The sequence below is a fragment of the Schistocerca piceifrons genome, chromosome 1 (assembly GCF_021461385.2).
Source record: "Schistocerca piceifrons isolate TAMUIC-IGC-003096 chromosome 1, iqSchPice1.1, whole genome shotgun sequence".
Classification (NCBI taxonomy): domain Eukaryota; kingdom Metazoa; phylum Arthropoda; class Insecta; order Orthoptera; family Acrididae; genus Schistocerca; species Schistocerca piceifrons.
This window is the reverse complement of record NC_060138.1, coordinates 1,140,327,889-1,140,354,847: the sequence shown is the minus strand read 5'-3', so window position 1 is coordinate 1,140,354,847 and position 26,959 is coordinate 1,140,327,889. Positions and strand designations below refer to the sequence as shown.

Here is a 26,959-nt window from a genome sequence, read left to right as displayed (position 1 = left end):
TTCACATAGAACAATCGAGAATTTGGAAGAAGATATTTACAATTTTTTTGAAAACCTTGATCCTAATAAACGACTGTGTAAACTAGAGTGCTTAACCCTCCCTGATCGTCAGACGAAAGGAAGATGGAAAACAGTTCGTGAAAGAATGATGTAAATTACCCAGTAGCTTCAACAAAGTACTCAGTCATTTCAAAATTCCAATTATTTCTTTTGTATTCAACTGGGTTACGATGAGAAGTGACTTTTGACCCATCCTGTACATGCATATAGCGACTAGAAGGGATGAAGAGTGCCCTTTAAGTACACAATTTCCTTTTGCTTCTTGAAGAAGAGTCACTGCATTTGAAACGTAATTGCAGTCGCGGAGAAAGTCTTGACATGCTTTCGGCGAGTGTAGCAAACAGACGCTTTGACTCCTCGAGATGAGCAGGTTTTTAAGATTATTTTTCCCTAGGGCGAAGAGGTGACGCTGCGACAGCGAGATCTTTCAGCGTATTGTAATCGTGGTTCTTTTTAAAATACTTTTTTACTGGTAAATAATAAACAAACATTATTCGAAATCTTTGTTCGTTAGTTATATGGTTAGAACAGTCAACATATGAACGCGCGAAACAACAACTCTCGACAAGAAACGACTACAAGGTAACTCTATTCACGGGAGGCGTCCATTTTTGAATCTACGTTAGTAGGAGAGGGTCGCAGTAATACCATTTTACGTAAACTAAGGTCGATCTGAACATGTCGAAACAATCTTTACTTACTGTTGGTTCCTCATCTCAAAATAGTTTGGGATTCATCAGTGTAATGTTGACACCGCCGAATTGGGTCACCTTGTCTGTAACAGTAGTGTCAGTTCTTGAGGATACTCAAAGTTGCGTCTCTCGCTACGGCAATTCATGCAAGGAGATTAATACAATCCATCTTTGGTTATTTTAATGCCAAGCGGGCCGCAGAAGAGAGAGATCTTTGCATTTTCGACTGCTGTAAGAAGTGTGCCAGACCGAGTTTAGCGACCAATCATCTGCTGTCAAAGCCAGACGCCGTGGACCAGATAGACGGCTGGTGCGCCAAGGTCGCATCCGGGCCGTGACACAGTGAGACAGCTAGCTGCATTCCGCTGTCTCTCCGAGCCGCAAATGTGAAAGGGCTCCCGCGTTACGCAACCCAAACCCCAGTCGCTGCACGTGGCATTCAAGACGCAGGTAGCGCCGGGTCTGAATGGCCTGCTGGTAAAAAGATTACTCGCTGTCTCCATCGTCCACACTATGAGAACACAGTTGTCCTCTGAAGCCCAATCTGAAAGTAGCTCTCCCCATTCTGGCAAATGTCTTCATCACTACATGATTTCTGCAAACTTACTTCCGTTCGGACCTGCATATTACCCTGTCCACTCACACTGATGTCAAAAGCCTGAATAACCACCTTCTGCAGCGCGGACAGCTGGGAGCCGTGATGTTTTGGAAAACACCAACAGGGATGGTTGATTTGGGGTGAGGACCAAACAGCGAGGTCATCGGCCCCATCGATAACGGAATGATGAGGAAGGGTCGGCTGTGCTCTTTCAAAGGAACACCCCTGGCATTTGAAGGAAGCGATTTAGGAAAATCACGGAAAAACTGAATCAGGATAGCCTGAGTAGGAGTTTGAACCGTCATCTTCCTGAATGCAAGTCCACCACCTCGCTCAGGACCAACAGGGATTTGGAACCATGCCTACTCCAGTGCCTTGGTCAGCTGCGCTACGATTCTCTGTTGCGGATCCATGGTGTGAAGAGCCTGATCGAGGTGGTTCCACATATCCTCTATTGGTTTTAATCCGGGGAGTCTGGAGGCCAGCGGAGTACAGTAGATACATCCTGGTGTTCTTCGAACCACGCAAGTACACTGCGAGCTGTGTAATACATTGCATTGTCCTACAGGTAGATGCCATCGAAAACTGGCTCTGAGCACTATTGGACATCTGAGGTCATCAGTACGATAGACTTAGAACTACTTAAACCTAATGACATCACACACATCCATGACCGAGGCAGGATTCGAACCTGCGAATGGCCGGCAAACGCAATCACGGCGAGGACAAACAAAATGCGTGTAGAGATGGAGGTGGTCCCGAAGGATACATGAATACTTCTATTCATCCAGTGTGCCTTCCAGAATGACCAGATCATACAGGGAATACCACGCGGACGGTCCCCAGACCGTAACGTTCCCTCCTTTTTTTGTTATGGTTTTAGGGCGCAAAACTGCTACGGTCATTAGCGCCCGGTCTGTGACTTAGGAAAAGCTAAAAAACGAAACTGGAAACCAGCAGCAATGGGAGCAAAACTCAAAAAAGTGGGGAAACCAAAAACAGAAGGAAAGCTTAAAAAACCACTATAGATGGGGGGTTGTTTGTCCCCAAAAAGAGCATCAAATTACTGACGTCATCTCACTGTCGCTAATGAACTCGAGAACGCCATCGGCTGATCGCGTGTCATCTGCTAAAATGGAAGATATATCAGGCGACAGCTGTAGACGGGCGCGCAACGGAGTAAAATAGGGGCACTCAAGTAAAAGGTGGCTCACCGTCCACAGTGGAGAGCAGTGGGGACAGAGTGGGGGAGGATCGCCGCTTAAAAGATGTCGATGGCTAAAAAGACAGTGCCCTATCCGGAGTCCCTCCTGCAGCCTGTACCCTTCTGACGATTGTTGCTGTGTGTTTGCTTTCAGACCGATGAAGGATAAAACGTGATTCATGTGGAAAGCCCAGCTGCCACTATTCCTTGGACGCCCAGTTCCTGTATTGACGCGCAAATTCCAGCATTCGCCGCCAATGAAGAGCTGTCAGTGTGGGTGCATGGATCAAATGGTTCAAATGGCTCTGAGCACTATGTGACTTAACATCCAGGTCATCAGTCCCATAGACTTAGAACTACTTAAACCTAAGGAAATCACACACATCCATGCCCGAGGCAGGATTCGAACCTGCGACCGTAGCAGCAGCGCGGTTTCGGACTAAAGCGCCTAGAACCGCTCGGCCACAGCGGCCGGCACGGGTGCATGAAGTAGGCTCCCATTGCGGAGGCCCAAACGCGGAATCACTCGCTGAACGGTCGTTGGCCGGCCGCGGTGGCCGAGCGGTTCTAGGCGCTTCAGTCCGTAACCGCGCGACCGCTACAGTCGCAGGTTCGAATCCTGCCTCGGGCATGGATGTGTGTGATGTCCTTAGGTTAGCTAGGTTTAAGTAGTTCTAAGGTCTAGGGGACTGATGACCTCAGATGTTAAGTCCCATAGTGCTCAGAGCCATTTGAACCATTTGAGCGGTCTTTGAGGAGGCGCTGTTGGTCGCCCCTTAGTTCATCTGTGTGGTCAGCTGCTAAACAGTTGCACGTCTGTTCATACTTACACATCTCTGCAGCCGCCGTTTACCCCTATGACCTGTGATTCGAAACAGGTGCTTCAGTGTCGGTTTTGGTTAGCACTATTTTGCCATGCACGCTGTACTTTAACTATTTTGGCATGCGATCGGTTTACAAACTTAGCAGTTTCGGGAATTCTTCCATCTTTGGCCCGACAGCCAATGATCACGTTGTTTTGTGCGTCACGTAAATCACCCCCTTTCCGCAATTCGACAACGACTGCACTGTTTTCCGTTTCCCCCGGACTCGTTTTATATAATCTCTGCTTCTAGTGCTGCCATCTGCTGTCTGTAAGTGGTTACTGCACGTTCACGTCGAACATGGGTGGTGGTCACGTTAATGTGACTGTACCGTGTATATCCAAACCTTTGTCTCCGTCTAGACTTTTCCCCTCTCCTCACTCTTGACACTTCCTTACATCATCGGATTAACGATTTCTTGCTGCCTCAGGACGTGTCGCGGTAACCGGCCCTTTCCTTTACTCAAGTCCTACCACAAAACTCATATCGTTGGCCGAATATTTAATCTCTGTGACTCTAAACATAGTTAATGGTTCCACTTCCCCAGAGTTATGTCCCAAGATTCAAAACTCCTCTACTAGCCTCCGTAGCTCTCCATTAATTACCCGTAAACTCAAAAGTTACTTGTCAGAATTCAAGGTTTGGTAACTAATTCAAACGATAATTTTTTGTTACTTAGTAAAACTGGTATTTTTTGGTACAGAGCACAGGGATTCCAAAGCGGAAACATAAGAATAGAAACACGTGTTTCTATTCTATTGAGATACATCCTTACCAGGAACCATAAAAACAATGGATAATATGACACTAAACTTATTTAACAATAAAAGTAAACCCGTCTTCAACCAGATGGCTCACTTCAACACTGCACTGTTTTACCAGGTATGGTTCCATTAGAAGTGACACGCCATGCGCTCTTACGATATTCGAAATGTGGTGTCCAGTCCGTTATAGACACGTCTACAGGAAACGCAGATTGCGAGCCACGGTACAACTTGACATTTTTCGCGTTAACAGATGACTGCCAGAGATGAAAAGAGAGATGTACAACCAAAAAGTTGAGAACCGAATGAGGAACGAACTTTGGATTTGTAGTCTGTTGCTCACCCACTACGCCATCGAACCGTGTAGCCACACTTTTTTTTCGTAGAATTAGGGACATTTAATTCCCATTCTAATGCATTTGTGAAGGACTGAAATCATCTCTTCGATCATTTATTAATATTCTTACGATGTTGTTCGTCTAGTGCAGGTGTCTCCAAACTTTTTAGTCCGCGGGCCACATTGACTCCTCGACGAAGTCATAAGGGCCAAGATCTACCTAGTGGGATTAAAGCACCCTAGCACTCCATGATCACCGTATTGTAAGGCTAAAGGAAAGATGAAATCGCAAAAATCTAAGCTAGTGGGAATAGCTAGCACTGAAACGAACTACGATTTTTATTTAATTACATAACTTTGATTAGTGGACGTACCTGACCGAAATTCTGGCGAATTTCACCGACAAAAAAGTGTGTCACTGCACATTCTTCACCAAAGCGTCCTGCAACGTTAACGAAATATCAAAATCATTGTTAGCAACACTCTTACTGCAAGACATAACAGAGGTAGAGTATGTCGACGCATTGTGATTTCAAGCGGCGCAACAATAAGTTTAGTTATGTAGTCTTGTAGCGAGTAGCAGAGCCAGAGCATATATTTGATAGTTCTTTTGCGTGATTGTGTCTATGTTGCTTGTGTCTTACGAGTTTTTTAGTGTTTTATGCGCTGTACTAGCGGGTGAGACGACGAAGTGTGGGAAAATTCAAAGTTTGAATTCGAAGAGACAAGGAAAATCTGAAAATCGAAATACGTATAGCACGACTTGAGTATTTTTTCACTGTATTTTTTAGTGGAAGTGCAGTGTACTCGTAGTTGTGAGTATTTAATTTAGTAATTAAAGTACCTTAAAAATGAATTCATTGCATTTTGTTCAGGCAGATTACTTCCTAGTTTTATTAGTATTAAATAGCACAATTTTTTTTCAGGTTACAATCTTTTGTGAAGTTCTGTACAAATATGGAAAAGAAACGAGAGATTGACAGTGAATGTAGAATTTTTAAAGAGCACTGGGGATGTCAATATTTCGTGGTGGAGTCAAGCAACAAACCAATGTCTATTATTTGCAACGAACCAATATCAGTCTTCAAAGAATACAATATAAAACGTCATTATGAGACTAAGCGCTCTCAGAATTACTCCAAGTTTACAGGATGCGAACGATTAGAAATGTATGAGTCTCTGAAACGCCAGCTAAAATCCCAGCAGTCGCTGTTTAAGAAAGTAAATGCTGAACAACATGCAGCAACGTGTGCTAGTTTTCGTGTGGCTCATTTAGTAGCGAAACAGTGTAAGCCATGTACCGACGGTGAATTAATTAAGAACTGCATAATTGCAACAGCAGAAGAAATATGTCCAGGAAAAGCTAATTTATTTAAAAATATAAGTTTGTCGGCAAACACTGTGGTTCGAAGAATAGATGACATTGCACAAAATATATCAGCATAACTGCGTGACAAAAATCAAGACTTAGACTGGTTCTCTTTGGCCGTGGATGAGTCAACAGATGTATCAGATACTGCTCAAGTACTACTTTTTATTCGAGGGATTGACAAAAATTATGAAGTGTATGAAGAGCTCCTTTTCACTATCGCACGGGAATGGTCTGTCTGTTAATGTGGATAGCCACAAGTTTAACCATGACCTTCCGCTTTGTAAAGACAGAGCTCCGACAATGTAGCGGTGTATTGGTCGCGATAGGCCTCGAAACTCAATTGTTGGCAGTATAGGTACCACCTCGAATATTTGGCGGGCCGGATACCGGGGATGTCTGGCCAGCTAACGCGGGCCGGTTTGCCGTAGTTTGGGGACCCCTGGTCTAATGCAACTAGATGGAGGGCCTTTTTTAATGTTGCATGCGGGTTTCGCTTCTTTTTATTTGTGAAACATGTCTCTATATATAGCAACCGCGTTCGATAACGAGTTCGTGTTCTCTACTATATTACTGTCTTATGTTATTGGGTTGTAGGACAGAAACAACTTTCGTGGCACAAGTTTCGTGATGTTAAATTAATATTTGTTTCTACTTACGATCTGCGATCTTATTAGTAAACATGTACCGTTCTGGAGTTGCATCATTTGCGTGCCCAGGATGTCTTATTTTCAACGTTTCACGAACAAATTTCGACTTAACACCTCTCTTCCACTTTTTTGGTTTGGTTTGTTAACTGCTAGCCGACTTTGTTTTTCGTCTTCTTTTGTTTGTGTTGTTGTGCTTGCATGTAGTATGATACGTATTCTTTTGTGTGTGTGTTTTTTAGGCTATATTTGTTATACTTCTCTGTTTTCTATTGTTTTAGTGGCTAACTTGATCATTTCATTCGGTCATTCGCCATACATAGAGCGACATGTAGTATAACATTTGTTTTCTGTTTACGGGCAAATAGTAATTTTCCTTGTCGTAATCTTTTTCTTGTCGTAAAAACTACGGAATCACTTGATCTACCGCCCAGTTTCTCATTTTAGACCACTCGGCGACAAAATCAGATGCCTCTGACCGTATACGAACAGCGTCGGATGGGACTTCCACCTGAAGAAAAACAGGCTCTCTTCCTTTTGATGCTACGTTGTTTAGGAACTGTCACTTCAGCACACGGAGTTTTCACCCCTTAGTAGATTCGTCAGATATCATTTACAGTTCTGCACTTGTAATATCAAAGTAATAATTCCAGTCCCCAAGAACGCGAGCCCTGACAGGTGTAAATATTACCTGAACATCAGTTTTATAGTCACGGCTGTAAATTCTGGCATGAATTATTTACATAAGAATGGAAGGTCTGGTAGAAAGAGACTCCGAGGTAGACCAGTCTGATTTCAAAGAAATGTAGAAGCATCTGAAGCAGTGCTGACCCCTATCTTAGAAAATAGGTTTAGAAGAGAAAAAAACCTACCACTACCATTTCTAGATTTAGAGAAAGTTTTTGGCAATGTTGGCTCTGGACTACACTGATTGAAAATCTGAGGTAGCCGGGATAAAATACAGAAAAGGAAAGATTACCTGTAACTTACACAGGAATAAAACTGCAGTTATAAGAGCCTAAGGACGTGAAATACAGGCGCTAGTTGAGAAGGGAGTGAGGCGGGGTTGCGGCTGATTTCACAACTTATTTAATCTGTACACTGACCAAGTTGTGATGGAAACAAATTTTGGGGAGGGAATTAGAGTTAAAGAAGAAAGTATAAAAACATTGAGGTTTGCCGATGGAATTGATAGCGTCTTCAAATATGTGTATAAACATCGACACGGTAAAACATCCACAACAGTAAAACAAGAGTACTGGAATAGAGCCAAATTAAATCAGGCGATGATAGGGACATTAGGGAAGGAAATAAAACACTAAAATTAGTAGATGTGCAATAAAACAACTGATGATGGTTGAGGTAGAGAGCACATAAAGTGCAGACCGGTAATAGAAAGAAACACTTCTTTGAAAAAGAACTATTTATTAAAATCGAATATAAATTCGAATCTTAGGATGTCCTTCTGAAGATATTTATCTAGTACAGAAGTAAAAAGTGGACGAGTAGCAGCTCAGAAAAGAAGGTTGTAGCAGCTTTTGCAATGTTATGCTACAGGAGAATGCTGAATTAGATCAGTGTACTGAATAACTAATAGCGAGTTACTGAAACACTCTGAAGAGAGAATAAAATTTTTGATACGACTTGACTAAAAATCGGGTTCGATAGGTAGGACTCATTCTGAGGATTCAAAGAACAGTTATTCTGGTACTAAAGGAAAGTGTGAAAGCAAAAATCGTAGCAGGTGACCAATCACTGAGCACGTTCAAATGGATGTGTGCTGCAGTACTTAAGCGAATGAGAATCAACTTGTACGGGGTACACTAACGAGCAGATCTGCAGCAAACCAGGCTTCAGACTGAAGACCACAACAACAAATGAATTCATCAGACATCATTAACAGTTTCGTAATTCTAATAAAATGCATTTTGTCATGTACGTGATGTATGGTGGCAAGAGTTTCGTTATATACAGAAAATTGTAATTTTAGTAATATTTTGAATGTCGCGCGTAAAAGTAAAGCTTAACAGCATCTGAGTAATAGCGGGTAACATCTCTGCTAAAGAGGTTGCGCACGAGAGACTGTTTGTAGAACCTTAGCTTGTGAGTGGAGCGCAGTTTTGGAGCGACACAGGAGTCGAGCTGTGTCTTGCGATGCAGTAAGGTCGTGCTGCGTGCCGGCAATAATTTTCTTATATTATTTTTCATTTATGGAAAGGTATTTGCTAAATTCATTCAGAAGACTTTAAAAGGTACTGTAATAGCGCATTTGCCGAGACATCCAAGTGTAGTAGTTAATTTTGTCAGGGATTTAGATTTTTACGAAAAGATAGAATGTGAAATTTACTGATTTTTCTTCATAGATGGATACCATACGTGTTTGCAAGAGAGTAAAGAGAATTCGTTGAGGTTTTCCTACTATTAATGTAAAGTGAATTTTTTAATATTTTAAGTATTACAATATTTTGCCTTAGTGATGTAAAGTTTTGTTAATACAGTTACTTTATTGTTTTCCCATCAATCAGCATTCATCTCTTTATTTCAAGTTTCACATATATAATTTTGCTTTCACAAGTTTCTCAGTAATAGAATGTAATTGACAATGCTCACTGCAGTAATGAGATTTATTGGCACAGAAGTTTTGTGAATATCACTGTAGTTTAAAGCACGCATTGCACATAGCGTTGCTAGTAGTTCCAATTTTTATTTTTTAACTAACATAGGAGTAGCAGCTGCAGTAGTTTGAAGATAGCAGCAGCACAGCATATATTCACTGTGCAAACATGTAGGCCATTTATAATTTACGTGTGACGCCAATACCATTTCAACAGTGACCAGCTTTTCAGACAGGGCATTTTTGATAGTTATTTATGTTTCATATTTTTTTGGCAGGCAGATTGGTTGTACTACTGCTAACAGGACATTTTCCCTAAATTTAATAGAACACGCTGTACTCTCTCCATGAACATTGCAGTACACAATTTAATGTTGAATTTCTGACTAACTTTTGCGCTGATGATCACTTCTCTAGAATTAGGAGATTACTTGTGAACTTAAATACGAGCTTAACTGTTTCTCTAACTACGAGTTCAACTTCGCATTAGCACACAGACAAAATACCAGGAAATAAAAACTATACATTTCCACACAACAAAAACAAATTAGGCACCTTCATGGAGTAAAGTTTTATTTCGGTTTCAGACGTTCCTCCTTGTGTTGTAGTTTACAATACATTCCACGCTAGTACCGAAGCTGTGTGGCTGTGCCATGCAGTACAGCGACCATCATTCATAGTTAAGCAGTTTTCCTCGTTTCGCTACGAGGAAATCTGTATCCGCCCAACAGCAGAGTGAAAATTTCCGCAAGTTATTTGGACAACGTTTGTTTTCCTTTTGTCATGCGAAATTCTCGGAATTTTGACGCCAAGTGTTAGTTTAGAAGCATGTTTCAAACTTACCGAATTTCTCTCTTTAGAAAACACTGAGTAATTTTTAGCAATTTCTCAGCCTGAAAGAGGAGCCACAATCACGTTAAACACGAAAAAAAGGACTGGTAGACATGAACTTCCTCGTGAACTGCAATATTTGAAAAGCGTCTTTCGTTTCAGTCTAACGCGATTCGTGCGCTGCCCGTCGTATTTTCAATCTGTGTGGCAAGCTAAGTTAAGATTTACCACTTTTAGGAGTGCAGTTAGCAGTACTTTGAATTATCAGTTTCAGAACAGTAATCAACAGGAAAAGGGATTTCGACGAGACTTAGGCTCTGAACTGGGCCATGTGCTGGTTACTGTATTACAAAATAACGTGCTTTATGAAAGACACTGAGCATGTGAAACAACAGATAAGTAATTATTTAAAACATTGAAATTTTAATTTATTGTCATTAGTCCATTACTCCTATCTAAGTAGCGAGTATGAGTTTATTTTTCAGTCCAGGGGAGCTAAGATGCGGACAGGCGGACTGTACAAGGGCGTGTTGAAAGGTAATGCCTCTGAATTTTTTACGTGAAAACTGTTAAAACTTTTTAAATGAAACGAACATTATTGACGTACTAGATCTTTACTCTTCATGTATACATATTTGCAGACCTCTGTCGTAAGAGAGCTCACAATTGTAGCGTATAACATGGCGTTTTGAAACGAAACTATGTCGGTGCGTGAGAAACAGCGTCACGTAATCGAGTTTCAAATTCGAAGAGTTCGTCCACATATGGAACACTCTCTTCTTGAGTATGACGGTGCCAGACAACACAAGAACGTTGCGTAATCTGCAACAGTCCTACGCCTAGGATTGACTGTCGTCTATCGTCCTCCACATAGTGCCTATTTTCATCGGTTTCCAAAAGTTAATAACGTTTGTTGTATTTAAAATGCTCTGAGTGGTTTCACATAAAATATACGGCGGCATTACTTTTCAGCAAAGCCTCGTAATGTATGAGTATCAGGTTTTTGGATCTTCTTTGTTTATTCGTCGAAGTAATCTACAGGCCCTAGCGTCGTTGTCCAAACAAAATGACGACACAGAGAAACAAACCAGTGACCTCACCGTTTGAAGGGAAATAACACTGCAGCAATCCTTGCTCAGTTCGTGTGGAAGTGTACAGTAACAATACACCATCGTATTATGAGAATGGTTGGCTGCGCAGAGGCTTCCAGTATGGCCGAACACGTGTGGATGAGGAAGAACGGTTATGTAACTATCATGCGTTATCAAAAGCTAAAACCACGCTAAATACATTGCCACAGTTTCTTTTGGTTGAGATTTGCATTCTGCTTAATTCCATGTTTGATTATTTGTCCCTTGTATTTATACATTCTCTTATATAACTATCATGCGTTATCAAAAGCTAAAACCAAGCTAAGTACATTGCCACAATTTCTTTTGGTTGAGATTTGCATTCTGCATAATTCCATGTTTGATTATTTGTCCCTAATATCGAGATCTTTAAGGTGACAACCGATAGCTATTTGTAAAAGCTTAAATATTTTTCTTCTGATTTACATGAAGGTCTTTTTTACTTATTTATTATTGTTGCTTATTGCCTGTTGCTTTCTGGGGCGTTAACTGATGTTTTAAGCAAGTGTTCATGGACGCCTTTAACTGCAATGTCTTTCTGTCTGTTCAAGTAGTACCTTAATTGATACTGCATGTTACGGATTTATTTTGAAACAAAACCACGTGATTGAGGTGAACCAACACGGAAGCTCCTGATTTGGAAAGTCAACATCCATTGAATTTGAAATGCTAAATTTTTTTGCCGAGTTTTTCGGCATTTTAAGAATAATTATACTCATTAAAACCTGTCAAATTCCACATATTAAAAATTAGTTACTAAACAAATATTTTGTAGATGACATGTATTTTGTGCGCTGGCGTCTTACCACTGCCACCTCCTCGCTTGCTAAAGATTTCAGTGTCACAGAGAGACTGCAGCAAACTAAGAAGCCGAAACATGGATTCAGCGCCAACGATAAAATACAAAGATTTGTCATCACAGATAATAATGCTGAGTGTTCTTTCGACTGACATGATATGGTGCTAATTGGTTATGTTGGTAAAGAACAAACCATTACTTGGCATATCGCCAAAATCTCCTGGCGAGTTTGCGGGAGGCTGTTAAGGCAGAAAGGAGTCTAAGTGGGTGTTTTGATTCGAGAGCAACACCCCAGTTCATTCTGCACAGGACACGAACACTGTTTACTTAGGGCTTCAAGTTCTGATTCAGTCCCTTATTCTACTGATGTGCTATGCAGTGACTCATTCCTCTTTCACAAATGGAGAGTAACTACGCAGCAGGCGTTTCGAGAATGACGATGATTCGATTATCTAGGGAAACATTTCCTAATTGCAGACTCTGCAACCAAAGTCGCGGTCAGGGCATCCATCTCTGGGGAAAAATGAGTCGCATTGGATATGTAAAGAAGGACTAGCACCATAGCCATCACCAAATTTCATGATCGCTGCTTGATTTGTAAAAGGGGAATGTCAGGTTGAGGGTCGATAAAAGTCGACTTTATTTTGTTACGGAATTCGCATGTACGAGTAAATACACTTTGAAGAATTATTACCAAGAATATTATGGGCGATCTCCAAAAAGTAACGACTCTCTGAGCGTTTGAAGCCGAGTGTGCACAACACAAAACGCCATTTCCAGAAGTCGCTATCGATTCCATCACCCCTATTCATACCGCTTTTTAGTAAACTTGATTTGCTGGAGTGTTATTTGTGCGGTTTTACTCAAAATTTTAACGAAAGTTTCAATAGTCGCATTTGGAGATACGTTGCAAAAATAACATCCAGCCGAAGCGAAATTGTCGGCATTCCTTCAAATTTGGACGTATGTGAATTCAGTGTAGGCCAGACTGCATTAATGTACGTGGCAAACGCCCTTTAAATCAAAATCGACGATGACACGCTCCAATTCTGTGAAGGTAGAGGCGCCAGCGGCGATGCGGTCAGTTACGAAAAGGGCTTTGAGGACGAAAATGAGGGCTTATCAGGTCAAAGTAGTAGACAGTGGCCATCCACTAGCAGGGGCGATAGTTATTATGGACCAGGGGTCAATGATTTCCCGTAAGTTTCAACCTTTGTCCCTTTTTTATATGATAAATACTTGTCACACTTTAAACACGTTTTTCTCAAAACCAATTTTGCGGCATAGTTGTCGTCGGCCACGCTGCAAATTTTCATACGGTTTCAATGGATTTTGGTCTCCTATGAAGCAAATGTAATTCTCATCAATTAATTGTAGCCGACGTTTTTTACGTTGGTATTCAGCACTTTTTTAGACCAAAAAGGAGGGGTCCAGTATCTATAATTTCGCCAAACTTTTTCTTTTTTTTCCCAAACCTCTACGTTGAACTAAAATTACATTTGTAAGGATCAAGGTGATATGATAATTTCATGTTTCAGATAACCACAACAGTAGTCTACCTCCATTCAGTACTGCCTCTGGAAAATCGCAATTACACAGTGAAGATATTAATATTTTTTGATAAAAAATGCCCATAAAAACTTCAATCCATGCTTTATTCATTGCAGAAAATCCCATTTGTCTGCTATAGTCCAGTAGGGAGAAAAGAAATCCTGAATTTGCGCAATGTTTTCGTCCGTCACCGTGTCGTTCCCCCTTGAAGGTAATGGTTGAGGTTTAATATTATCGTCATATTTCTAAGTACGCCGTATGATATAGATTGACTCTCACATACAAGGTTACTGCAACCAGCCAATTGTTACAATGCTGTTTATTTATTTAAACAGCGCCGTTACCGGTTTCGAACCGACAGGTTCATCTTCAGACGACCAGTCAACGTTTTACATTAGCTTTCGCCTTCTGTTTCCCCAATAGACGAAAGTTCCTTCAGGTGGTGGTGGTGCCCTACAACCGAACCAAGAAGTGAGGCAATGTCTTTGTAACTGTAATTGTGCCTCACAACGATTTTAAGTGATGGAAACAAATTGTTAAACATGTCCCCTTTAATAATTATTAAACATCCTCCCTTTAATAATTTGTTTACATGACTTAAAATCGTTGTGAGGTACAATTACAGTTAAAAAGACATTATCTCACATCATCTTTTGGTTGTAGGACACCACCACCTCAAGGAAATTTCGTCGACTGGTAAAACAAAAGGCGAAAGCTAATGTAAAGCGTGAAATAGCCGTCTGAAGATGAACCTGTTTAAATAAATAAATACGAGGCGTGTTTTTTAAGTAAGTACCGTTTTGAAATTAAAAAAAGACGTGCTAATATATCTCAGTAATTTTATTTTTACATGAAAGCCTGTACCTTAATCTACGCACTGACGCCATTAGAGTCTAATTCTTCCTTGTTTACATTGTGTACTGATTGTTTAAGATACCTCCAATAATCGTGAGTCCCGCCGACTGTGAAGTGTGGGCTGTTATAAGATTTCTTAGTGCTAAAGGCCTAAAAGCGATCGATATTCATCGTGAGATCTGTGCAGTTTACGGAAAAAACATTATGAGTGATGGAATGGTAAGAAAGTGCGTGAGAGCATTTAAAGATCGCCGCACAAATGTGAATGATGAACAACGGAGTGGGCGTCCTTCAGTCGTTAAGGAAAGTTTGGTGCAGGAAGTGGACAATAAAGTGAGAGAAAACATACGCTTTACGATTTCCTCCTTGCGGGATGACTTTCCTAATGTTTCTCGTAGTGTTTTGTATGGCATTGTGACCGAGCATTTGAATTACCGAAAATTGTGCACTCGTTGGGTACCGAAAATGTTGACGGATGTGCCCAAAACAAAACGTTTAGACAGTGCATTGACTTTCCTTGAGCGCTACCACAACGACGGTGATCATTTCCTAAGCCAAATTGTTACGGGCGATTAAACATGGATGGCCTACGTCACTTCAGAATCAAAGCAACAGTCCATGGAAGTTGAGCAAGGGCATTGTTTTGCTGCAAGACAATGCCCGTCCGCATTTGGCGAATCAGACCATAGATCTCATCACATGTTTTCGATTGGAAACTCTAGATCATTCTCCGTGCAGCCCCGATCTTGCGCCCAGTGACTACCATCTGTTCCTGCACTTGAAGAAACGCCTGGGCGGTCAGCGTCTTCAAGACGATGACGAAGTCAGAACAGTGGTGATACAGTGGTTAACAAGTCAGGCGGCAGACTTCTATGAGGAGGGTATTCAAAAACTGGTACAACGTTATGACAAGTGCCTCAATATTGACGGAAATTATGTAGAAAAGTAGGTTAAGGTACAGGCTTTCATGTAAACATAAAATTATTGAGATATCTTAGCACATCTTTTTTTAATTTCAAAACGATACTTATTTAAAAAACATGCCTCGTAGCATTATAAAAAGTGGCTGGTTCCTGTAATATTCTGTGTAAGTCAACCTGGTGAACGGGCACAGTACAGCCCGACATTGAAAATAGGTACAACATTCTTCGTTATTCTTGTCAGAACGACATATTTTTTGTAATAATAACTCAATTTCACTTAATACACCGAAGCCGGATACCAGTGTAGGAAAGAAGGACAATTTATTTATTTAATTGATCACATGTGAACTCCCACAAAATAAATCCCTACATCCAATTTGGTGAGATCTGTGAAATGAATGAATTATGGTCGTCTGATAACCGCAGATAGTGAATGTGCAATATATGATCATCTTTGAGACGGTCCACCAAAGAGGTGAAATTTACCTGAGCTTTAAGCGCCTGAAATGTGGCTGGCCAATACGGTAGCATGGTGGTCCCCCACCTTGAGGGAGGTGCGAGATGACCTGAAGAACGGCCATGTTTCAGCACTCTGGCGCTGGATATTGTGTTGGTAAGACCTGTCTTAGGTGTGCTCCGTAAAGACAAAAGAGTGGAGAGATGGTATGCATGTAAAATACTTAAGAGTAGCTTGGAATAATTATTTCTCTATTTCAGTAACTTTTGGGGGGAGAATTAAATAACAGGCAGGTAATATTAAGGGGATCGTAGTAATCTTCGGAAGTGACCAACGGTCACAACGAAACAACGTCTAGCAATAAGTTGAAATACTTGCGAGTGCTAGTACTAAGTTGAAATACTTCCGAGTGCTAAAGTTAAGCTGAATTACTGGCGTCTGTACTAGAAGTTGGAAATATTTGAGAAATGGCGTGTGCAGGACTTGAAATTAGAGACGAGCACTTCCACGTGGTGAGTACTGCGTGAGTCTCAATCTGTGTATGAGACAGAGGATAAAGAGAAGTACTGGTCCATGGTATCAGTTGAGGACTCGCGTGTGTGACGAATATGATCTTAATATTACTTTGCGTGTTACGTTTCCGTGTGACGTTAGATTCAAACTCTAATACTCTGAGAGTGAAGCAAGGTGAGTTAGCCGTCTATCCAGCAACGCCACTTGGCTTGCATTGCACAGGAAGACGTGCATATATCCTCCAGAATTCGTAGTGGGAAAGAAAAGTTACGAAGTGGGGCAGTGTCGTGTGAAACTGGGATGAATACTAATTGAAGTGGGAAAGCTGAAAGTGAAGTGATTCTAACGTTGTCACTATTCTTTGTGGTCTATTGTATGTTGCCAGTGTGATGTATTTCATGTAATTTAAGTATGTGTGGTTCGCATGGGAGAGTAGCAAGATAGGTTCAGAGGCAGTGGGTTATGCATGTTCCTTTTTGTACCGCTCGGTCTGAAGTAAATTTGCGTGATGATGGGTGTGAGAGTCGAAGTGTGAGACGTAGCGAAAGATCCACCATCCTATCCAGAAAGTGCACTCTGGTGTTAGATAATTACGAGACCATAAGATAGAGAATCACCAATGTAAAGCCATGCCCACTGGGCGGAGTTTCTCATGTGTAACTGTTGTATAAAATGTAATGGTGTGTTTAGTTTATCTTTGAATCATAATAGAGTTTATCTTAATAAAAAAGATAGTGAAAAGAAATAGATTGGTGGCCTTGTTCTTCGCATAGTGTGTAGTCATGATATCCAGAATTTATAATATGTGCGCCATTCATATTCAGTGCGATGGCCACGTGTTGATCAAAGCCGTTGGGTGAGAAAGAAAATGTGGTATTGCCAGTGCGTAGTGAACAATCAGAGTTGTGTGAATTACTAATAGTCAGATGTGCGTTATCCGTTTTCATTGCGTAATATTCAAACAGGAGAATAATTTGTAGCTTAATTGTGGGTACTAGAGCTCATAATCAGTCACTGATGTAACTCGATCGAGAAATAAGAATGAATCCACTCGCTTGGCAGACCACTCATCTTGCAGGCCTGACTGCTTGATGCCACGGAATGAGCAAGGCATGTTGGTGCCTCTCACTATATTTTGTACACAGCCACGGAATCAGTTTTTGACAAAACAGCACGCAGTGTGATGTTACATAAATCAGACAACTTGGGCTGTACGACGGTTGGAACTGGTATATCCTGATGAAACATTTTGAGTGCCTTCAGCAGCAGACCACTCCAAAAAGTAACAAAAACAGTGGGCCACATAGATCTGGTCCAGTGTTACAGGGAAACGGTCAGAGCGACGGAGACAAAAGCGAGTGAACGGAGCGCCCGAGTACTCACTGCAGAACTGGATGAGCAGCATGAGGGCGAAGCCGAAGGCGATGGCGGCCAGCTGGAGGATGCCGGCGTTGTCGGAGGAGCGCTCTCGCTGCAGCACCTCGAAGAAGACGACGTAGAGCAGCGTGCCGCCCGCCATGGCCTGCAGGATGGCGGCGGCCGGCGTCGTGACGCTGCCCTGGCCCAGCTGCTCCAGCAGCAGCCCCAGCCCCACGCCGAACGGCGTCACCGCCGCGAACACCGCCATGTACAGCAGCACGAGCGGGCCGCGCGTCTCCGCCGCCACCAGCTTCACGCCCACGCAGAACGTGATCACCAGCTTGTGCATCGCCACCGCCGACACCAGGATCCACATGTCGCCCACCTGCAACCGACACCCACCGCCCTCTTAGCTGACCCACTTCCCTCCACTGCCGCGTGCATACCAGGTCTATTCAAACAAATTCCGAACCTTGCCCACAACATTTTTCTACGCTTATCTTTTACTAATTGTGCACCGCCTCCTTCTAAATACTCTCCCGCACAACTGATACACGGCTCCCAAGCCGCTTCCACTTCCGGAAGCAGTCTTGGTACGCCTCTTGCTAGATCGTGCGGATTGCCGTCTGCGAATCTTCTTTTATCTCGCCTATTGCTGCAAATCTTCGTCCTCCCATGTTCGTTATCGAGTATCAGTCCCGCATGGTAAATATTTTATGAACGAGTTCGATTTAGGCGACTCTGTATTTGGGCACAACCGTACAGGGGACTCGTCTTGTAAAGACTGGATACAAAATTCATTGCCACAAAATCAAAATGAGCTTCAGACATACAACACATATCCATTGCAAAAAAAAATCCATCTCAAAATACACAAAACTCAGGTGCTACGAGATACCCGCCAGAGAGTCTTTACAACACACATTTTAAACAGAAAGAGGGACATTGGAGAAATCCAAAAGAGAGGACGAAAAGTAATCAGGAAAATTTTGGATCCGAAATATAATGAAGTTGGAACATGCAGACTACGAGCAAATAGAGAACTTCATGTCTGCTAAAGTGTATTTCTATAAAGCATTGGTCTTAATTTTCGGCAGAAATTTCTGAGAATAGAAAATACATTTCCTTTAACTAGACGGGCACGAAATTATTATATACATTTTAATTTTTTTTAACACAATCACTTTTTTGTCACACAATCGTAGTTGGTTTTGGTTGCAATAGCCATCTTCAGATTTTGTAAAGACAAGGTCGTTTGTAGTCAACCTTAACGCTTCGACACATGTTAACCGCTGGCCGCGGTGGCCGAGCGGTTCTACGCACTTCACTCCGGAACTGAGCGACTGCTAGGTTCAAATCCTGCCTCGGGCATGGATGTATGTGATGTCCTTACGTTAGTTACGTTTAAGTAGTTCTAAGTTCTAGGGGACTGATGACCTCAGATGTTAAATCCCATAGTGCTCAGAGCCATTTGAACCATTTTGAACACGTGTTAAGCAAATCCGTCTTTTAGGATCTGAAGATGGGCGTTGTGGCGGAAATCAGTTATGACTGTGTCACAAAATGTTATTGTGTCATAAAAAAATAGTTTTCTGAGATTGAGCATCTGCAGAACAGAAATGTAGGCAAGTGAAGCATGAACTGTGAGGGAACCCGAGAATATGACAACTGAACCGTTTAAGACATGGAGTTATAGAACGATGCTGAAAATTAGGTGTACAGATAAGATAAGGAGGTTATGAACAGAACAGGGCGAGGACAAAAATATGTGGAAAGTACTGACAAGAAGAAGGGACAGGAAGGTAGGACATATGTAAGACATCAGGAAGTAGCTTCAGTAGTACTAAAGAGCCCAAGCTTGGAATACATCCAACAAATAATTGAGGACATCAAATGAAAGTGCTACTCTGAAATGAAAAAGTTGGCACAAGAACAGAATTTGTGGCGGTCTCCATCAGATCAGTCAGTAGACTGATGCCACAAAAAAAGTATACCAATATTTATTTGGATACGAAAAAACTCATGCTAAAGTTCTATGGCCATATTAAAAGATTGTAATCAATCAGATCAACTTGGCAAGTTGTGGAATTTTCAAAAGCAACAGTAAAGCTAAAATTGAAATAATAAAATGGAATGATGCAGTAAAAAAAAGACCCATACGAAGTAGGAATAATAAAGCTTGGTGAAGATGAAGTGCAAAGATCGATTAGTAGGCGCCGGGTCAAGTGCGTCTATCACGAGAGAGGCTAGAGACACACCCACAAGCAACACGCTGCCAACGCCCTCTCGACAGCATGTATTTGGACTGGCGCCGCTGACTGGAGGGTCTCACTCAATCATCCAGTTTTTCGTCTATCAGTTTACTTGCAGATCGGGTTTAGTTTGTCACAGGCTACGACAGTACATAGCGACCAGATTATTGACCATAGTGGGACTGGTTTACCTCAATCAGAATTGTTCTTTAGTAGCAGTGAGAGAACAAAATTTGTAATAGCAAGATTACCGATTTTGACACTACATCATCTGACAAGAGGACTATTACTGATGAGCTTGTACAAAAAAACAATGACTCTCTTCAAGTTATGTAAATGTTTCCGGTTCATGTAAATAAAGAACCGTATTAATCCACGTGTGCATTTGTGTTGCAGAAAGAGGATATCGGCTGCCCATAACAACATTGTCTCCCTTGCTTCCTTGCGGTACAAGAAGCTTCACTGGTACATTAGAATGTAACAATTTTAGGCAGAAACTTCGTCACTGGACATTTGGCCTTATGAAGAAACTCAAGAAGAGCAGAAGAATTTTGTCGAAAGGAGCCGATTCTGAGGGATTGTAATTAATACGGGCACAGAGAACAACCAAGAGAAAGATTCCAGAAATGCCCCTTGTTGTACACCGTGCAGTTCAGTAGAGCTGAAACGTGAATAATAAAAATAATCTAAGGCCACTGCCGCAGGCTGCGCCACAGTGGCCCCCCTCTCTGTTAAGTCTGCTTACACCGCCGGACGCTGATACCTACACTACTGGCCATTAAAATTGCTACACCGCGAAGATGACGTGCTACAGACGCGAAATTTAACCGACAGGAAGAAGATGCTGTATTATGGAAATGATTAGCTTTTCAGAGCATTCACACACGGTTGGCGCCGGTGGCGACACCAACAACGAGCTGACATGAGGAAAGTTTCCAACCGATTTCTCATACACAAACAGCAATTGGCCGGCCTTGCCTGGTGAAACGTTGTTGTGATGCTCGTGGAAGGAGGAGAAATGCGTACCATCACGTTTCCGACTTCGACAAAGGTCGGATTGTAGCCTATCGCGACTGCGGTTTATCGTATCGCGACATTGCTGCTCGCGTTCGTCGAGATCCAATGACTGTTAGCAGAATATGGAATCTGTGAGATCAGGAGGGTAATACGGAACCCCGTGCTGGATCCCAATGGCCTCGTACCACTATCAGTCGAGATGACAGGCATTTTATCCGCATGGCTGTAACGGATCGTACAGCCACGTCCCGATCCCTGAGTCAACAGATGGGGATGTTTGCAAGACAACAACCATCTGCACGAACAGTTCGACAACGCTTGCACCAGCACGGATTGTCAGCTCGGAGACCATGGCTGCGGTTACCCTTGACGCTGCATCACAGACAGGAGCGCCTGCGATGGTGTACTCAACGGCGAACCTGGGTGCACGAATGGCAAAACGTCATTTTTTCGGATGAATCCAGGTTCTGTTTACAGCATCATGACGGTCGCATCCGTGTTTGGCGACATCGTGGTGAACGCACATTGGAAGCGTGTATTCGTCATCGCCGTACTGGCGTATCACCCGGCGTGATGGTATGGAGTGCCATTGGTAACCCGTCTCGGTCACCTCTTGTTCGCATTGACCGCACTTTGAACAGTGGACGTTACATTTGAGATGTGTTACGACCCGTGGCTCTACCCTTCATTCGATCCCTGCGAAACCCTACATTTCAGCAGGATAATGCACGACCGCATGTTGCAGGTCCTGTACGGGCCTTTCTGGATACAGAAAATGTTCGACTGCTGCCCTGGCCAGCACATTCTCCAGATGTCGCACCAATTGAAAACGTCTGGTCAATGGTGGCCGAGCAACTGGCTCGTCACAGTACGCCAGTCACTACTCTTAATGAACTGTGGTATGGTGTTGAAGCTGCATGGGTAGCTGTACCTGTACACGCCATCCAAGCTCTGTTTGACCCAACGCCCACGCGTATCAAGGCCGTTATTAAGGCCAGAGGTGGTTGTTCTGGGCACTGTGTTCTCAGGATGTATGCACCCAAATTGCGTGAAAATGTAATCACATGTCAGTCATAGTATAACATATTTGTCCAATGAATACCCTTTTATCATCTGCACTTCTTCTTGGTGTAGCAATTTTACTGGCCAGTAGAGTATGTTGTTACGACGGTCACTGTAGTATGTCACAGCGCTGTCACTCACCCCCTTCTCGAGGCCGACGGCGAGGCCCTCGAATATGGCGTGGAAAGAGAGGGCGACGATGGTGAAGAGCCAGCGCAGCGAGCACGACGAGCTGGCGCGCCGCCGGCCAGGCGTGCCGGGCAGCCCGTCCCCGGCGGCGGCGCCCGGGGGCGGCATCGGCCCGTCTCCCTGCGCCCCCAGGCCGGCCGGCGGCCCGAACGGGAACGCGCTGTTGACGCGCACGCCCGCGTCCAGCAGCGACGACTGCTTGTCCGTGATACCTGCCGACAAGGAGCGCCGGTCCGTCAGCGGGCAAAGCCTGGGGCGACGGCCTACGGCAGGGGTTCACAACAAAATTTTCTCGAGGACCCCTTCATCGAGCATGATTGGTACCTTGTCATATCACAGCATCAAGTACCTAAAAAAGTCTTTCTATGCGTTTCCTATTTTTGGTACTTAGAAAAAACATTGACATTCATTATTGAAAAAATATTGAGCTAAAATTCTTTCAATTTAGCGATCATTGTTGTTGTTAAATTTTTTATTATTGCTCAAAATCTTTGTCTTCAAATGTGGGTGTTTAGTATGACAAATGCATTATCTTCCTCTTCATCTGTAGGCCTTTCTCGTTTTAACGAACCACTTTCTAACCAACGGTCCATTTTTAACTACGCGAACTGTAGCTTCCCCAAATAGCAACGCTTTACAAACACTACTCTTTTAATACAGAATATCGAATATGTAAACAATACGGTCTGTGAAAGCCTTGCGGTTAAAGGCGCTGCAGTCTGGAACCGCAAGACCGCTACGGTCGCAGGTTCGAATCCTGCCTCGGGCATGGATGTTTGTGATGTCCTTAGGTTAGTTAGGTTTAACTAGTTCTCAGTTCTAGGGGACTAATGACCTCAGCAGTTGAGTCCCATAGTGCTCAGATCCATTTGAACCATTAAATTAACAATGGCCGATTGTCGTCTGAAATGCGAGTTTCTGTGTAAAGTGACTGTCAGTTGTCAGCTGCAAAGAGGCAGCTCGCGCAGTCTACAGGCATACAGCAGAACTATTTGCCTCTGTCTAATTCTAGTTTTGCCCTAGAGTGTGCTAGTGTCAGTTGGCTCTAGGAAGACGTTACACGCAGAAGTTGGCGTTCGCTACAGCTCTGCTCATGGAGGAAGCGGCCAAAACTAAAAATCTGTTATAATACGAAATGTATTTAATATATTTTTATTGTACGAGTAATAGCATCTAGTGGATCCCTCTGGCATGGCTCGCGGACCCCTGGGGGTCCGCGGACCACCTGTTGGGAACCACTGGCCTAGAGTAAGGGGCAGGCAGCGCGCTAGCAAAATAACTTGGCGTTGTAGGGGAGGCGACAAACGGTAGTGGTGGAGGCTGCGCTGTGGAGGATCACTGCACAGTAGGGGACGTGCATGTTCGAAGGTGAAGCCCACTCACACACGTGTGTATCGCTTGACTTGGAAGCTGCTGCTAGCGAGCCTGCAAACTATCGTATTAACACGTTAAGATGTGATGCCCAACGTCAACATTTTCTCACTAGAGTACAGAAAAAGAAAAATTCGCACAAACAGAGGATAAACCACATGAAAACCAGATCGGCCGCACACTGCCAGAACAATCTCTTAAAACAGAAACGGGGTGAAAATGTAGCATAGTGGTCAATCTCAATTACTACAATACTGAAAATATGTCATGAGGAAATCAGTTCAGTCCTATGATAACCATTTTGGCAATACTATCTAAAACTAAAACTTTCTTCACCTCCTTCTGCATCTTTCCAAAGTAGTTAACTGCTGCTAACAAAATGCTTTCAATTTCCCCGGGGGTTAAAATAACAAAAATTGTTCTCTCTCAACTGCAAATTCTGCACAAAGCTCTACAAAACGCAGTAATATGGCCTGGATATTTTTCGACCACATATCTAAAATTACATGTAACTAGTTACCCACAGCGGTTGTGCTCTCGCGGCTCTCATGGCCATCGAAAGTTAAAATCCTGCAATGTTCACTCGGTAAGGCAGCATCGAGGAACACTTCCAACTCATAAACCCGTGGTAGATATTGAAATATATTGTACCACGAACTCAAAACATGGCTCACACTGTTCGGTCTTGAACTATCATATAATTGTCGCAATCATTGGTTGTGACTCTCCCACCTATACCATGTGATCAAAAGTATTCGGACACCTGGCTGGAAAGTTCGTGGGACCCTCCATCGATAATGCTGCAATTCAGTATGGTGTTGCCCCACCTTTAGCCTTCAAGCCAGCTTAAACTCTTGCAGGCTTACGTTCAATCAGTTTCTGGAAGGTTTCTTGGTGAATGGCAGCCTATTCGTCACGGAGTGCTGCACTGAGGAGAGGTATCGATGTCGGTCGGTGGGGCCTGGATCGAAGTTGCCGTTCGAAAACATCCCAAAGGTGTTCTGTAGGATTCAGGTCAGGACTCTGTGCAGGCCAGTCCATTACAGGGATGTTATTGTCGTGTAACCACTCCGCCACAGGCCGTGTATTACGAACAGGTGCTCGATCGTGTTGAAATATCAATCGCCATCCCCCTAATTGCTCTTCAACAGTGGGAAGAAAGAAGGTGCTTAAAACATCAGTGTCGGCCTGTGCTGCGATAGTGCTACGCAAAACAACAAGGGGTGCAAGCTCCCTCCATAAAAAACGCGACCACACCATAACACCACCACCGAATTTTACTGATAGCACTACACACGCTGGCAGATGACGTTCACCGGGCATTCGCCATACCCACAACCTGGCATCGGATCGTCACATTGTGTACCGTGATTCGTCACTCCACACAACGATTTTCCAATGTTCAATCATCGAATGTTTACGCCACTTTCACCAAGCGAGGCGTCGTTTGGCATTTACTGGCGTGATGTGTGGCTTATGAAATCCAAGTTTTCTCACCTCCCGCCTAACTGTCATAGTACTTGCAGTGGATTCCGATGTAGTTTGGAATTCCTGTGTGATGATCTGGATAGATGTCTGCCTATTACACATTACGAGTCTCTTCAACTGCCGGCGGTCTCTGTCAGTCAATAGACGAGGTCGGCCTGTACGGTTTCGTGCTGTACGTGTCTCTTCACGTTTCCACTTCACTGTCACATCGCAAACAGTCGACCTAGGGATGTTTAGGAGTGTGGAAATCTCGCGTGAAGACGTATGACACAAGTGACATCCAATCACCTGACCACGTTCGAAGTCCGTGAGTTCCGCGGAGCGCCACATTCTGCTCTCTCATGATGTCTAATGACTACTAAGGTCGCTGATATGGAGTACCTGGCAATAGGTGGCAGCACAATGCACCTAATAAAAAAAACGTATGTTTTTGGGTGTGTCCAGATGCTTTTGATCAGTTAGTGTAGTCTGTTGAAGTCATGGACATATACTGTCAGAGTAGTAATTACTGAGTTGAGTTACTTGGAGCATAAAGATGTAAAATTCACCGTAAAAAGAGGCTGCTAAACTTTACACATGTGGCCAGTTTCTTTCAGTTAATATTAATCCATCCTAATAGTATTACCGATTATTCTCTCGAGCATATTATAGTTGATAGCTGATGGTTGGAGAGATAACATCACAGTTACGGGTAGTCTGCGTAAACCAGTTATGTTGGCCACTGATTAATCGTGTATGAGGACGGTGTTAACCCGTTTAGCATCAGCTAAGGCCTGAAGATGGTGCAATGAAGGACCGAAACTGGTGACCGTACAATAAATGACATGGTAAGGACGGCTGTAGGTGTTTCATTTTATTACAACAGTGAGCGGCCGTAGACCCTCATACTTCCCGTGACAAGAATGGACATAGAAAAACAGATGACATTTACTCAGTCTGATTATATGTCCCTCTTCACTTAGAATGTTCTGTCAGGCTTAACCAAGCCCATGTTATTTGTCCCTTAATCGTAGAAATAACTCACTTACACCGGACTGTCAACTCTGACGTTGTATACGCGACTTCGCCGGCTACGGTCGCAGGTTCGAATCCTGCCTCGGGCATGGATGTGTGTGATGTCCTTAGGTTAGATAGGTTTAACTAGTTCTAAGTTCTAGGGGACTAATGACCTCAGAAGTTGAGACCCATAGTGCTCAGAGCCATTTGAACCATATACGCGACTTCCGTGGTACAAAGTCTAATCGATTCATCAAAACATCTCAAATCGCAGTTTTGCAACCACGGCGTGGGCACTGCATCTGACACGCACGACGTAAGCTAACTACGACTGCTCTACAATGGCGTTCTCGCTGTCAACAGAGGCAACTATTGATACTGCTTCAGTACAGTGCACTCGTTAGCAATGTTTTCACCCTGCTTCTGTATTCTCTACGTTGCGCTATTAGAACAGTAAGTGGTTTTTGCAGCCTATTCAATCCCGGATTAGTGGGATTTCTGTTTCCTAGTTTGCCTCCTCCAATACACAATCTAATGACATTTCATAAAATCGCACATGTCTGAATACCAAGAACGTTCTCTGCATCTACAGTGCATAAAGTCTGCACGCTATGCGGAAAAAGACAGCGACGAGGATGCTCGTAGCGTGCAGGTCGGCGGTCACAGTCATCTAACTTCGGAACAATGGGCGCTCGCGACGTGAAATCGATTCCCCATACGGGCCAAGTTATTTTTAGATGCCTTTAATTTATTTGCAAGGGATCAGTGGAAATTTATGGATGTCAGAAATCGTGGAGACAGTAGGTTTAGCCAGTCCGCTGCAGGGAGCTGTGTCTATGCCACGTGACCGCCGGCAGCGAAGGTCGATTGCGTTCGAAAATGGCCGTAATAATAGTATTCAGAACGGGCAGAAGTCAGTTTTCTTCAGACAGCCACTCATTCGCTACGCCACCCTCTCGTCACCACCGCTTCCAGGAGTGCTAGTCCAGATAGGTATGCAAAAGAACCTCTGTGAAGT

At 43.1% G+C, this 26,959-nt stretch overlaps 1 protein-coding gene across 1 annotated transcript in view; it reads right to left on the bottom strand.

Annotated features, from left to right (window-relative positions):
- LOC124778452 overlaps positions 1-26,959 on the bottom strand; it is a 637,672-nt gene that overhangs the window by 500,200 nt on the left and 110,513 nt on the right. Inside the window, exons 4-5 of the mRNA XM_047253644.1 lie at positions 22,039-22,298; positions 17,591-17,951 (exon numbers count right to left, since the gene is read on the bottom strand). Of these exons, the coding sequence (XP_047109600.1) occupies positions 17,591-17,951; positions 22,039-22,298 (621 nt within the window). The remainder of the gene's footprint in view (positions 1-17,590; positions 17,952-22,038; positions 22,299-26,959) is intronic.